The sequence below is a fragment of the Portunus trituberculatus genome, chromosome 43, assembly GCF_017591435.1.
Source record: "Portunus trituberculatus isolate SZX2019 chromosome 43, ASM1759143v1, whole genome shotgun sequence".
Taxonomy (NCBI): Eukaryota; Metazoa; Arthropoda; class Malacostraca; order Decapoda; family Portunidae; genus Portunus; species Portunus trituberculatus.
In genome coordinates, this window is record NC_059297.1 from 26216140 (window position 1) to 26231482 (window position 15343).

At 39.9% G+C, this 15343-nt stretch overlaps 1 protein-coding gene across 1 annotated transcript; it reads right to left on the reverse strand.

The window, feature by feature from the left end:
• Positions 1-8679: 8679 nt before the first annotated feature.
• Positions 8680-15338, reverse strand: LOC123518244. The gene is made up of 5 exons (XM_045278967.1): positions 15297-15338; positions 14702-14886; positions 13370-13483; positions 11834-11895; positions 8680-8965 (listed from the first exon to the last, which is right to left on the reverse strand). The coding sequence occupies exons 2-5, from the start codon at positions 14868-14870 to the stop codon at positions 8867-8869; spliced, it is 444 nt and encodes a 147-aa protein (XP_045134902.1). The 5' UTR covers positions 14871-14886; positions 15297-15338; the 3' UTR covers positions 8680-8866.
• Positions 15339-15343: the final 5 nt, after the last annotated feature.

Genomic DNA, 15343 nt, shown 5'->3' on the forward strand with positions numbered 1-15343 from the left:
ATATAAAAAAATCAAATAAAAAGCCGTTGGTACCTCGGATGAATGACCACACACGTAAATCCGTGAATCATTAAGAGGATACTCGTAAAAAACTAAAATGTGATCATCTTAATAATACTTTGCTGGAGCGATACAAACGTGAAAAGAAGTGTGATCCCTTTTTGTGGAAGGCGAAACCAAATATTACCATAATGAGCTTCGGGAAAATAGAAGCAACATGTCAATGACTCGGAAGACTATTAAAGAAATTGTTCCCCAAGGCAAAATAATAATAGTAATGTTCATATTTTTGACGCAGACGTTGATAAGCTAACGAATATAATTACCACTTTGCTAATACTGGCAGAACCTCCGTTGTGCAAACCTTCTTAATTTTAGGCAGATCATGTTGTTTTAGGTGGTGATGACACTCTTAGATCTCAGCCTGTATACCGAGACTATTATCTTAACTATAAGTAATCAAAATGAAATACGCTCTGTCGGCTCGGATGGCATTTTTTTTTAGATTTATTGAGGAATCCCTGTATGTCGTGGCCTTTTATATATTTTGCATTATTAACACTTCTACTGTATTGCAACGGGTGCATTCACCACGGCCTGGAAACATGTAGTTGTAGTTCCCCTTCTTTAGAAGTGGTAATGCTGATGAGCTAGGCAATCTTTAAACATTTTCACTTCCACCTATTTTCTCAAAAATACCAGGAAAGGTAGTTAGTGTTCAACTCATATAATTCCTCGAGTCTAACAAACCATTTCAAATACACAACACGGTTTTTCGTCCAAAACTGTCCACAGAAGCTGCACCTACTGTTATTACATATAAAATCTATATTAAGATGGACACAAAGATGCTTTCAGTTCTGACTTTAAGTGATTTCTCAAAGGCATTTGATAGTGACTGTCACGAGAAAATTTTAGACAGATATGCTGAGCTAAACATCGATAACTTTTGGTTTAAGAGCTACATGCATTGAAAATCACAATGTGTACGTCTGAACAACATACTGTCTAAAAAAAAATGAGATTTGTGTCATGGGGTCCCACAAGGATCAATTCTTGGACCTATTTTATTTTCCATTTATGCAAATGACCTTGCCGACGATACCCAGTTTCTCCTAAAGAATATGACCATGTTACTCCAGTCATAAAAGAACTACAATGGATGACAATTAAAGTAAAATTTGTTTTTGAAAAAAGTGCCACTGTGAATAAGGCTTTAAATGGGCTGTGTGTTTACAGTTTTCCAGTGTCAGAGAACATACAAGAGGCACAACAAGACAACTAGATGACTTATATGTGCCACGAACTCTGGCACTAGGGCCATTACGATTACTGGACCTATTTTACGGAATGATGTGCCTGATTGCACCACTGACTCTCGCAGCCTACATAGTTTTAAAACGATTGTCCAGCACAGGTTGAGAAGCAACATCTGCCATTGTATTCAAGTAAAATGTCTTTGTTTAGTCTACACTCAGAAATTGACTTGCAAGTTTGAAGTGATTTTATGTGTATTCATATGCAAAATGTTTTACTTGGCTGTTTTAGACAATTATTATTGTTTTTATTTTCTAATTCTTATTTAGCGTTAGGCTTATTGTATAGGATTAGGTTAGCTCCTTCTATCTTTTTTTTAAATCATCTTTGGTTTTTATTTAGTCTATTATTTGTTTTATCGCATTATCACCTTGAATTTGTGATATGACTTTGACTAACCCAGTATGTTAAACTGAATAACCTTGTTTTCATTGAAATAAGTAAATATCATTATTATTATTATTATTATTATTATTATTTTTATTATTATTATTAGTATTATCATTATTATTATTATTGTTACTATTATTATTATTATTATTATTATTATCATTATTATTATTATTATTGTTATTATTATTATTATTATTATTATTATTATTATTAATATTATTATTATTATTATTATTATTATCATTATTATTATTATTAATATTAATATTATCTCTCTCTCTCTCTCTCTCTCTCTCTCTCTCTCTCTCTCTCTCTCTCTCTCTCTCTCTCTCTCTCTCTCTCTCTCTCTCTCTCTCTCTCTCTCTCCGGTGTGTGGTGTATGACGTCACAGTCTTACCCCAAGATTGGTAATAATGAGTTCTGAGCTTGCACTGAGAGGGTAACGCCTGCTGGTTACGTATCAGCTCGCGTTCAGGCCTTGGTGGTGGTGATAAACACTGCTCCACCACTCCCACACACACACACACACACATTGACAGCTCCATCGTGAGCAAGCAATCATTCAGAATATCAGTGATCTCTGTAGTCTCTGAAAGTTATATTAATGCGAAAGCAAACGTTTTAGAAGTGGAGACAAAGTTGGAAGTCACTTAAATGAAGATTCAGCGATCTTCTCTAAGAATGACGAGGCTAAACAAAATCAGCAACCGATTCATCAAAGACGCATCATATGGAGGTCAGTGTGGGAACGAAGCTTGAGAGGCGAGGATGAGGTAACGTGGTCTGGACATTTCCAGACAAGAGACGGGGAGTGTGCGGGGAGGAGGGGTGTGCGAGGAGAAGCAGGGTGTTGGAGATGGATCTACCCGGCGATGTAGATAAGAGAGGAAGACCTATTAGAAGACTTTTGGACGGAGTGAAAGAGAACACGCTAATCAAGGTAAAGAGAATACATGTATTGCCTTTACCTTTTTTTCACACCACCTCATCGTGAGTCATCTAGTGAGTCCCACAACAACACATTTTTGCATGATTATGTGAGATGAGCACAAATAACAACCTTCCATTTCAAAGAAATTTAAATGTAAGTGGAATTCCTTCCAACTCTTTTTTTTAAGCATTTCATATTTCCGTTTTCTTCTTCATCACTGTCATTATCAGGGCAGCCTTGGAGAGATAAGTGCCATATGTATCTCAGCGCAGAGGTGTGATGGCTCAAGTGGCGATCAAGAATGATAACATGTTTTAATCATTGCAGTATTTCAATCTTGAAAATTATATATATATATATATATAGAGAGAGAGAGAGAGAGAGAGAGAGAGAGAGAGAGAGAGAGAGAGAGAGAGAGAGAGAGAGAGAGAGAGAGAGAGAGAGAGAGAGAGAGAGAGAGAGAGAGAGAGAGAGAGAGAGCAAGGGAAGATTGAAGATTTTTTTGTTTGGGGGAATCCATAAAAGGTGATGGTGGTAGCGAGCGTAGGGAGCGTTTTCAGCTGGAGGTTCTGGGAGGAGCGCTGTGAAGGAGCCCGAGATGAGGATGTTGAAGGTAGAATAGTAACTCTTTCAAGACGTGTAGCGAGGAGTCCATCTTTCCGGCGAGGGTGGTAATTTGTGACAGAGAAGGATTGTTGTGCCTCCATCACAGCAGAGATTTTGGTGTTAATTTTTGCTTGCTGGCTGACCAACTCATCCATTTGGGATTCAATGGCCTCGACCACGCGCAGTATATGAGAAGCACTGTGACTTAATTAATACCACAGCTGAGTAGTTGTAAAATTGCCTCTCGTATGTCGAAAAAGCGACATATGCCATGGGCGTGTTGTTTTTGGCTGACTCAAATCGACTTACTCCTGGGAGCTGCCAGGAGTATGTAGATTTGAGTCAGCCAAAAACGACATACCCATGGCATATGTCGCTTTTTCGACATACGAGTGGCAATTTCCCGAGTCGGTGTTAACTCTTGCCCTGGAGATGTAAAGTTGTTGACTCCCGACGGCGACGCTGAAGGTGTGGATGAGGAAAAGAAGATGAGAGAGGTGACGGACGTCTACAAGTCGGTGTTGATACTTACCCCTGGAGGTGTAACGTTGTTGACTCCTGACGGCGAAGCTGAAGGTGCAGGAGAATGATAAAGGTGTCGAACACGTGTGGGAAGACGAGAAGGAAAAGGAGGGGAAGGGGGAGATAAGAAGGGTGGTAGTCGCCCAAGCAGACGGAGGCGCGGAACGGGGAGAGGGCGGGGGACTGCGCGCGGGGGGAGGAGGGCGGGGCTCACGTCTTTTACCTCCACACGCTAACGAAAGAATGACGAAAGATTAATGGATGGAGGGAGTATATTGTGACAGTGTTGATGGTTGTGGCACGATCTAGGTATTATTACTTTCCTCATATAGGTTGCTTTACTTGCAGATTTAAACAAGCTTAAAGAATACTTGATTGACACATTTATTTTTACATTGGTTTTTCCGTTTCCCAGATAAAAGTGTATTTAACATTCATTTTTCCCTTTTGCCACCTAATTTTCAGCGTTTTGATACCGAACAAACTATGAGAAAAGTTTTTATGAAACATTATTATGTTTATAACTAAGAGACTGAAAATGCGGAGGTCACGTTTTTTTGCGTCATTCTGTTTGGCATATAGGACTTCTAATATCTAAGAAACTCAAAACGCACACACACAAAACTATGTTTCTGGTATTTTGTTTTCTGTATGTTGTACGTATATGCATGGTGTTTGACTAGTGTTGGGTAACATTTTTTGGGGGCGTTATAGTATTTCAAAATAAAGAATACTTGGCGTTGTATGAGATAGTATTTGAATGCTAAGACGCTTAAAACACATTCTACTTTTAATTTGTTTCTCTATATAAGGTACTTTATACTCATTTAGCGTTCTGGTGACTAACACACACACAAAAGCAAAGAAAAAAAAAGCGTTTGCCATTTTTTCTTAATTACATCGTGAACTGCATGTGTTTTGCCATTTCGATGTCTAATGCATTTGCTTTTATTTTTTTCATATTACTAATATTCATCACATGGCAATACAGATACTGTATGTTCTAACCTTATGCTACATTATTTTGAGGTGCACGGACAACATCCTCTCGTGTAGCAGCTGTTGTTGCAAGTCACTAAGCAGTTGCAGTCTACCTGCCTCCCTAATTACAACCTAAATAATGTAAGAGACAACGTTTCTCTGTAGAATTACAGTCCACACATCCTTCCCCTCTCTTCCTCATCCTTCCCGACCTTTCCCTTCTCTTCTTCACTCGCCATTTTCCGCTTCCTCCGTGTCATTCACTTTCACATCCTCTTTTTCCTCCTCCTCTTTTCTCTTATTGTCATGTTCTGCCATGTGGGTGTTTTGCATGCATTTTAGTGTTCTGCTTGCTAACAATCGCAAAAAATATTCAAGAATATATATATATATATATATATATATATATATATATATATATATATATATATATATATATATATATATATATATATATATATATATATATATATATATATATATATATATATATATATATATATATATATATATATATATATATATATATATATATATATATATATATATATATATATATATATATATATATATATATATATATATATATATATATATATATATATATATATATATATATATATGTGTGTGTGTGTGTGTGTGTGTGTGTGTGTGTGTGTGTGTGTGTGTGTGTGTGTGTGTGTGTGTGTGTGTGTGTGTGTGTGCTACCAAACATTCAAAACACACTTGGTTATGCTTTTCTGTTTTTTTTTTTTTTTTCCACACGACATTGCATGTGTTTTATGGTTTTGGTAACTAACAAACTTCAAAACACCTAAAGACACCCTTTTTGCGGATTTTCATCTCTTTCACCTTAAACGGTGGTTTACGTTCCTTTGGGCAACTAAAAGTCTCAAGATACAAAAACACACGTTCTTTAAAGCTTGCGGATCGCCGCCAGGTGTACATAGAGAAGGGTAAATTTCACTTAATACGTCTCGCAGGGGCACTTATCTATCCATTACCAGCTAATTTTACTTCAGAGGGTATGATTTACTATGTAACTATTAGGAACTTGCGCCAATCGAAGCAACATTTGTATTAATGACCACTTTTCCATGGAATTTTTTTCGAGTTCCCATTTGACATTTGCCAGGAACCGTATGAAATTAAATACATGTATTTTAGAAAATAGCGGATGTAGCTTTTCCTGCTCGTCCCATGTTATACCAGTATTTCCTTCCAATAATTTAAGGAGGGAAGATCCATCTTCTCTATATGTTGGTGGCAGGGCAAGTCGAAGCAAATCTTCTACTGGAGGAGTAATTTTGATGCGCGTCCGCGCTCTCGACTGCGGGGGAGGAAATGTGACGTGGAAACGCAGGGTCGGAGAGAATAGCAGTGGTGCCATCAGGATGAAATAAAGGAGGGAAAAATGAAGAAGTGAAGTTATTGGAGATGTTTTTGGCTAGATGCCAAAATTCTCGAGGGGAGTTTGAGTTTGAAAGAGTTTGACTTTTTCTGCTTATGAAGGAGTGTTTGGCAATTTGAAGAACAGACTCCGGGCAGAGATATAAAGTGCGTGAGATTCAGGAGATGGAAGGCTCAAGTACCTTTTGTGGGCAACCTCTCTATCATGTATAGCAAGAGAACAGGCTGAGTTAAACCAAGGTTTAGAAGGTTTAGGTTGAGAAAAAGAATGAGGAATGTACGCCTCCATGCCAGACACTATCACCTCTGTTATGCATTCGGCACAAAGAGATGGGTCTCTGACACGGAAGCAGTAATTTCATTCCAAGGAAAATCAGCATAATACCTCCTCAGGTCACCCCAACTGGCAGAGACAAAACGCCAGAGGCACCTTCTCTTGGGGGGATCCATGGAGGGATTAGAGAAATAGGACAAGATATAGAAATGAGATTGTGATTGGAGGAGCCCAACGGAGATGAAAGGGTGACAGCATAAGCAGAAGGATTAGAGGTAAAGAAGAGATCAAGAATGTTGGGCGATCTTTCTACTACATTACAGAATCTCTCTGATCTTTGTCACATAACATAAGACCCGTGGTACAGTGGAAACATGCGTGCTTTGGGGTCCGAGGGGTCTCCAAGCGCACGGGTTCGAATCCTGTCCACGGTCCGAGTGTAGGTTAGGCTTCCTCACTCGGGTCAACGGTTTCCTAGCGGGTGGGCTTTGAGATAGGAGGTACCCCAAAAAGTATCCCCTTTAGCCCATAAACTCCCGTGAAAAGCCCACATAGTATAAATAAAAAAAAAAATTAAAAATATTAGAATACAAGATTAAACATAACGAACAATACGAATATTAGCCTAAGCTCTGCCCACCCGCTGCCAGAAGCCTCCTCCCTACCGCCTCCCACAGAGAGCGAGTGACGCAATTTCTGTCTAGCTTTCCCGGGATATTTCCACACCCTTCCCGACACAATGATAATAATAATGATAATAATAGTGATAGTAATAATAATAAAATAATAATAATAATAATAATAATAATAATAATAATAATAACAATAATAATAATAAGAATAATAATGATAATAATAATAATAATAATAATAAAGTAACCCCGCATAAGTCGGATCAAAACGAGGAAGGCCAGTCCGAGTTATCTGAAAAACCGAATTATCCGAGAGACTTTCTTCATATTTTGCATGCTTGCGACCACTAGCAGTTCATCTTGTCTGTGCAATGTATTAAGCAAATAGATGCTACATACTGTATATAGAGAAAGCACACACACACACACACACACACACACACACACAGAGTGTGTTGTGGTCTCAGTCCTACCTGAAGATCGGTCTATGAGCTCTGAGCTCGCTCCGTAATGGGAAGACTGGCTGGGTGACCAGCAGACGACCGAGGTGAATTACACACACACACACACACACACACACACACACACACACACACACACACACAGCGTAGTGTAGTGGTTAGCACGCTCGACTCACAATCGAGAAGGTCCGGGTTCCAGTCCTGGAAAGCGGCGAGCCAAATGGGCAAGCCTCTTAATGTGTGGCCCCTGTTCACCTAGCAGTAAATAGGTACGGGATGTAACTCGAGGGGTTGTGGCCTCGCTTTCCCGGTCTGTGGAGTGTGGTGTGGTCTCAGTCCTACCCGATGATCGGTCACTACGAGGTCTGAGCTCTTTCCGTAGGGGAAAGGCTGGCTGGGTGACCAGCAGACGACCATGGTAAATAAAACACACACACACACACACACACACACACACACACACACACACACACACACACACACACACACACATGCATTGAAAACATGTCTCTTATGCTAGCAAAAGCTGAGGTACATATAGCACACACACACACACACACACACACACACACACACACACACACACACACACACGCATATGCATTAAAAACATACTTCGTATGCGAGCGAAAATTTCGATAGATACTGCTTTAGGATTATTAAGTTAACTGTGTAAACACTGATTTCGTATCTCTAACGGTTTGAACACAGACGATGTAATACCTATCTGGGAAATTCTAACCAGTATGTAAGCCTAATGGCTAAAATTATTACTCAATCATTGGGCAAAAAAAAATGTCTACTGATGAACTCTGGATAGAACGTTGGAAAAAGAAAAGACCTGAAAGTGTCTGACTCATCCGATGTCCGGCTTATTCAAGCGCCACTTAACAAGGGTGTACTGTGCTAAGAATAATGTTAATAGTGTTAACAATGATGATGACAATAATAATGATAATAATAATAATAATGATAATAATAATAATAATATTATTATTATTATTATTAACAATAATAATAATAATAATAATAATAATAATAATAATAATAATAATAATAATAATAATGATAACAAAAATAATAATACGTAATAACAATGTGTGGCATTCCATGTATTATTGTTATTATGAACTTGTAATGAAGAACGCGAGGGTAGGTGCTTAAAACTTTATTGGATACATTAATATATGTCCCCCGTCGCCATTACGGCTCTGTGTGTGTGTGTGTGTGTGTGTGTGTGTGTGTGTGTGTGTGTGTGTGTGTGTGTGTGTGTATAGTTGACAAGTACGTAGATCGTTCTGTAAAGCCGGGAAGTATCAAGGCAGGCAGACCCACTTGGTCACGGGGTAATGTTCGGCTCGCAGTGCAGTGCCTTGGCTTGACACATCATCTGGAGAGGTTGCGATACCACGGTATTCCAGCAGTGGAGGGCGGCGGGCTGCCAGAGAGAACATAACATAAAACAAAGGAAGCTGCAAGAACACTTAACTATAAATGAATGACTGACTGCCCGATAAACTCATTTTCTTACTAAGTGACTGACGACTTAGTCAGTCACTCACTCATTTACTCTCACTAACTAAAGAAGATAACATAAGTACATATGAAAATAAAGTAAACTACTTGAAGACTCACTCACTCACTCACTCACTCTAACTAAATAGAATAACACAGGAACATAAGAATAAAGGGAAGTTGCAAGAAGCCTTCTGTCAAGTATGTAGAAATCCTTACAGGAAACATTACATACCCACGTGCTTCCACCTATCATACTCATCTATAAATTTACCTAATGTTCTTAAAGCTCTGTAATAACTTTGTGCAAATAACCCGATAGAAGAACCTATAGGAACGGGTGAAAGAGAGAGAGAGAGAGAGAGAGAGAGAGAGAGAGAGAGAGAGAGAGAGAGAGAGAGAGAGAGAGAGAGAGAGAGAAACTATGACTCTTACGGAGTTGACTTGAGATGTGCCGCACCTCTCCTTGCCATGTGAAACCCTTTATGAGACTTAGTTGCGTGGTAGCTTGCCTCCTCGTGGCATCCTCTGGTAACGAGAAGAGTACCCCCCGGCAAAATAGCTATCCACGTGCACCCTGGGCGAGAGGCCGAGAGTGGGACTTTATTCTCTCCTCCTTAAATCTAAGCCCGCAGAGTAATGGGTATCGGCCTGGGTCTGATACCTTAACAGCTTCGCTGATCCAGAGTCTTCTTGGCCTGTCGGGTTTTATATTTTGGCAGGACAAGGGACCATAGGAGGCATTTGTCCTTTTTCTTGGGATAACCCACTAACCCAGAGATGAGTAGTATCCCTCGGTTCCCATTTGGTGATGGTCCATTCTTCAATTGGCCTTAAGTTGTGGGCGCGGCGCCACATCCTCTCTGGCTCTTGAGGTTTTCTCTGTGCCTCTAGTGTTCTCTCACTTCGTCGCAAGAACATTAAACCTGCTAACCAGATAATGTCAGGCTACTGCAGATCCAGAGAGATAGTCAATCGATCTGAAGTGGGTGGTGTCCACTGAAGAAATAAAGAGCGTGAATTTCTTCTGTAAGTAGGTTTCGTGTCCCCCATGTAATCCTTACGACTACCGGGAATCAGAGGTTACAATCGATTCATACTGGATGGCAGCCTGCAGGACCCCGCCTCGACTATGACATTGAAGAAATGGGCTGGCCACCAAAGTGGTATTTCCGCTACTGCGTAAAGTACTTAGGGAATACGGGTATGTGTCGTAAAGACGGTGTCTTATCGTTGTTCCTTCATGGTCTGCTCGAGATACTGGTGGGAGTAATTATGACTCTCTTATGATAAGTAGATGAGGCTTCTGTTTCACGGGGCTCGATCTTGGGCCTCATACTGTGGAACATGTACTTGAATGACCTCCTTCAGAGCCTCTCGCTAGTATCGGTCTATGCAGGTGTTGCCACTCTTTTACACAGCTGTGATAGATGAGGTAGTGAACATGACCTATACCACTAACTGCCACCTTGGTGACATCTTGGCCTGAGGAAGACGGTGGCAAGACAAATTTGCTGCCGAAAAGAACCAGGCCCTTATCATCTCATTCACGGGAAGAAGCCAAGCTAATGCAAAGCTAGCTGAAATTTGGAGAAGACAACCTTGCCTTCAAGGACTCCATTAACATCCTGGGGGTGAAGGTAGACTCCAAACCCAGCTTTGACCGCATGCACCCAGAGAGTGAGGCACGCAAAGCCTTCGAGATGGTGACACTCCTGCGTCGAGTGAGGCACCTACTCGACAACATGAGCATCATGACGCTGTACAAGGCGCAAGTGAGGCTCATCATGAAGTATAGCCCCCTCGCGTGGATGAACAGTGCCCAGTCTCATCTCTGCCTGGTGGATAAGGTGCAGTGGTAGGCCAAACGCCTCTTTTACGATGCAGGCGCCATGGACAGCAGCAGAGACAGTGAAAGCAGCATCGACTGCACCTACATACCCACCAAGACGCTCCTCCTACAGCATGGAGCACCGGGATTTTCATAGTGCTGCACAAGGCCCAAGTGCAGCTAACATCTCCAGATCCCTTGGAGGAGGAGCGAATGCACGATGAGAACGGTAGTGTCCGACATCCTCCTCGAGGTGCTGAGGTACTGCTCAGTTGAGGTGTCATCGGGTCTTCACCCACGACACCGCGTTGTTATGGAACGCCTTCACCTCAGCAGTGGACGTCACCAGGATGTACACTCAGCATGGGAAGTGTGTTGAAAACCACGCCTGGCTTCGGACACATCCACCTGACAGTGACAGTATCGCCGGGTGTAGAGGAAGATGAAATGCCTGACAGTGATAATGCCGGAAAGAGTTGAGGTGGAAATAGTGTGCCTGACAGTGACAGCAGTATAGTATAGTATTGAAATGTATATCATTACGTGCCTGACAGTAACACTGCGAGTAAAGGAAGAGGGTTAGTGTGCTTGACAATGTCTATATAAGCCAGTGATAAAGGAGGTGCGAGTGCCTGACAGTGACAGTGCCGAACGATGATGAGAAGGCATGTGTGTCTGTCAGTGACAGTACAGGCTATCTCGATCACAAAGCCCTCCCTTGGAGCACCTTTAGAATGAAGGAAACTGGACAGTGCTCGTTTCTTTAAGACTGCAGCTTACACTGAAAACTATGTAACATACGACCAGTTACTGCATTATGTTTAGAGAGAGAGAGAGAGAGAGAGAGAGAGAGAGAGAGAGAGAGAGAGAGAGAGAGAGAGAGAGAGAGAGAGAGAGAGAGAGAGAGAGAGAGAGAGAGAGAGAGAGAGAGAGAGAGAGAGAGATGCCATATATACTTACAAGTTTGGGATCACCCATACAGGTCATCCAGTTGTAAATCCCATCAGAAAACTCGTTTTCGGCTGAAACAACAGAGGATGATGATAATGGTGATTGTGATGATAATACTGATAATAAGAATGATATTGATACTAAAAATCATAATACTGATAATGATAATAGTAATAATAATAATAATAGTAATAATAACGATAATAATGATATTGATAATAATAATAATAATAATAATAATAATAATAATAATAATAATAATAATAATAATAATAATAATAATATGATGATAATATAATAATATTGATATCAATATTAATATCAATATCAATAACAGTAGTAGTAGTAGTAGTAGTAGTAGTAGTAGTAGTAGTAGTAGTAGTAATAATAATAATAATAATAATAATAATAATAATAATAATAATAATAATAATAATAATAATAATAATGATAATAATAATAATATTGATATAGTAATAGTAATAGTAATAGTAATAAGTAGTAGTAGTAGTAGTAGTAGTAGTAGTAGTAGTAGTAGTAGTAGTAGTAGTAGTAGTAGTAGTAGTAATAATAATAATAATATAATAATAATAATAATAATAATAATAATAATAATAATAATAATAATAATAATAATAATAATGAAAACAATAATAAATGATTTATTAGTTAAGAGAGTTTCGAAATTCACTTGTTAAGTGACGGCTTCACTTGCAGTCCAAACCTGAAGGTACGATAAAGAAAATGGTTAATACAAAGGAATTCAAGCACAGACTATCCTAATAAGAAAGTGTGGCGCGGTGCAGCTGACTCGTTATATCATGTTTTCATTGAGATTGTATGTACCTACCAGCTTTAGTTCTTAAGAAATCTTATACAGTTTTTCTTCTCAATGTGGCTTACGGTCTTATTTTTTTTCTTATATGTCGATTTGCTTTTAACGAACCGGAAAAAGGACAAAAAAAAAAAAAAGACGTACGTGATTTTCCTTACCGTCGACAGCGGAGGAAATGGAAACATGCACCACCAAGAAGAATGTTGTTGTCATTGGGAACATTTTGAGAGGTTGCACTTAACGTATACACTTTTCCTTTATTTGTTCCCACTGGGATTTGTAGTCATTAATCCTTTGTTCCAAGTATAACCTTCATTAACTCACAACTCTAAATATACTGCAAAAGTCATAAGAAACTAAATCACTAGTGGCTACAATAAAGAAAATCAAAGACGCAAAAGAATATATTCCTAACCTCTAGCCTGTATAATGTGTAGAAGTAGTACAAAAAAATGAAATGCGTAGGTACTTTGTGATCCAAGAACCGTGAGTCAAATACTAGAACAAGTTGCAACAATAAACATCCTTTCTGTTCCTATTTATCTCATGCACCCAACCTTGTCCAAGAGATTTTCTTATTAAATAGTGAAAATAAAGCTCAAATAAAGTAGAAATTGACCGAATATCACACTCCTAAAATAGAACCAAGATGAAGCAGTTCACCAAAATTCTGTGGCGTAAATCAAAGGCCAGATGAAGCAGACACTCACGCGTGTGGCTGGTCGGTCTGTACTTGTCGTCGCATGCTCTGACCTCTGCGATACACTGACACATCTCGTCCCTGGAGGCGTCTTTCTTGGCGAGCTCAATGCAGGTACAATGTCCTGTAGGGGAGTGAGGTACTGGTACTGATGGTTGTTGTTGTAGTAGTAGTAGTAGTAGTAGTAGTAGTAGTAGCAGTAGTAGCAGTAGTAGTAGTAGTAGTAGTAGTAGTAGTAGTAGTAGTAGTAGTAGTAGTAGTAGTAGTAGTAGTAGTAGTAGTAGTAGTAGTAGTAGTAGTAGTAGTAGTAGTAGTAGTAGTAGTAGTAGTAGTAGTAGTAGTAGTAGTAGTAGTAGTAGTAGTAGTAGTAGTAGTAGTAGTAGTAGTAGTAGTAGTAGCAGCAGCAGCAGCAGCAGTTGTAGTAGTAGTAGTAGTAGTAGTAGTAGTAGTAGTAGTAGTAGTAGTAGTAGTAGTAGTAGTAGAAGTAGTAGTATAAGAGAAAGGCTAATTTAAAAGTACCCAGTTTCCAAGGAATGTAGAAAAAAGGATTATCAAAAAGTGTAGTGCAGTGTCCTGAAATTTCCTTAATGAAAAAGATCAATTCATAAGAAGGAGGAAATACAAAAGGAAGCAGGGAATTCTAGTTTGCCAGTTCAAGGGATGAATGATTGAGAATACTGGTAAACTCTTGCATTAGAAAAATATTGCTAGTGATGGTAGTGGTGGTAGTGGTGGCGATGGTAGAGGTGGTTGTGGTGGCGGTGAAGGTGATGTTGATGATGATGATGACGATGATATAGTTTTACCAGTAGAAGAAGAAAAAGTAGTAGTAGTAGTAGCAGGAGGAGGAGGAGGAGGAGGAAGAGGAGGAGGAGGAGGAGGAGGAGGAGGAGGTAGTAGTAGTAGTAGTAGTAGTAGTAGTAGTAGTAGTAGTAGTAATAGTAACAGCATTAATATTAGTAGCAGTAATAGTAGGAGTAGTATTAGTAGTAGTAGTAGTGTGTGTGTGTGTGTGTGTGTAGTGTCTGTAGTGTGTGTGTGTGTGTGTGTTTCACTGTTTGATCTAGTAGTCTCTGACGAGACAGCCAGACGTTACCCTACGGAACGAGCTTAGAGCTCATTATTTCCGATCTTCGGATAGGCCTGAGACCAGGCACACAGCCACACCGGGACAACATGGAACGACTCCTCGATTTACATTATTTCCGCTAGTGTGTGTGTGTGAATGTGTGTGTGTCAAATGTCTCCACCCTGTGTGTGTGTGTGTGTGTGTGTGTGTGTGTGTGTGTGTGTGTGTGTGTGTGTGTGTGTGTGTGCTATGTCTAGAGGTATCAGTACTCACTCAAGGCTTTAGAATACAAGGCATTCAAGTCATCCCTTGATCCTCTACTTTCCAGCTCGCCCACCATCACTTCCATCGCGTCGCCAGTCATGTAGTCACTCAGGCAGCGGCCGCCTCCCGCCAGCAGCGTCAGCCCCACCACCACCACCGCCACCAGTGTTGCCCTCATGATTCACCAACACAACCTGCCAACAAGGGACAATAGGTAAACAAACAGAAATCAGGCAAAGTAAAATGTATTAGTGATAGCAATAGTAATAGTAATAATAATGATAATAATGAACAGCAAATGAATAAACATGAAAACAAAAACGTGTAAGAGATAAAATGATTATCTCCCTCCTACCCCGCCGCCTCGACCTTCCCAAGCAGTTGACGGTACAAGTGACACAATCCCACACTGACACCAGAGCCGCGCCTCCGTCACAATGTTCCGCTATCCAGGCTCTGCCCGACACCTGCTTCCTTTTTTCTTTCTTTTTCTTTTTGTCTCTTTTCTTATGTTGACCCTCAGTGATAACATCATTGTTTTCATTACCTGTTATCAGTTTTAATGATTGTTATTTATATCATTATTATACAACATGCCACTCACCTTTAGCACAGCAGCAACAGCAACAACAGAAGTCGACGGTCAGTGTG

Coding starts and splice junctions, on each gene's coding strand:
- LOC123518244 (XM_045278967.1), bottom strand. CDS start 14,870: ATGAGGGCAACACTGGTGGCGGTGGTGGTGGTGGGGCTGACGCTGCTG. Junction 13,484..14,701: donor CTTGTATTCTAAAGCCTTGA/GTGAGTACTGAT, acceptor ACTCCCCTACAG/GACATTGTACCTGCATTGAG. Junction 8,966..11,833: donor GTATGGGTGATCCCAAACTT/GTAAGTATATAT, acceptor TCTCTCTGGCAG/CCCGCCGCCCTCCACTGCTG.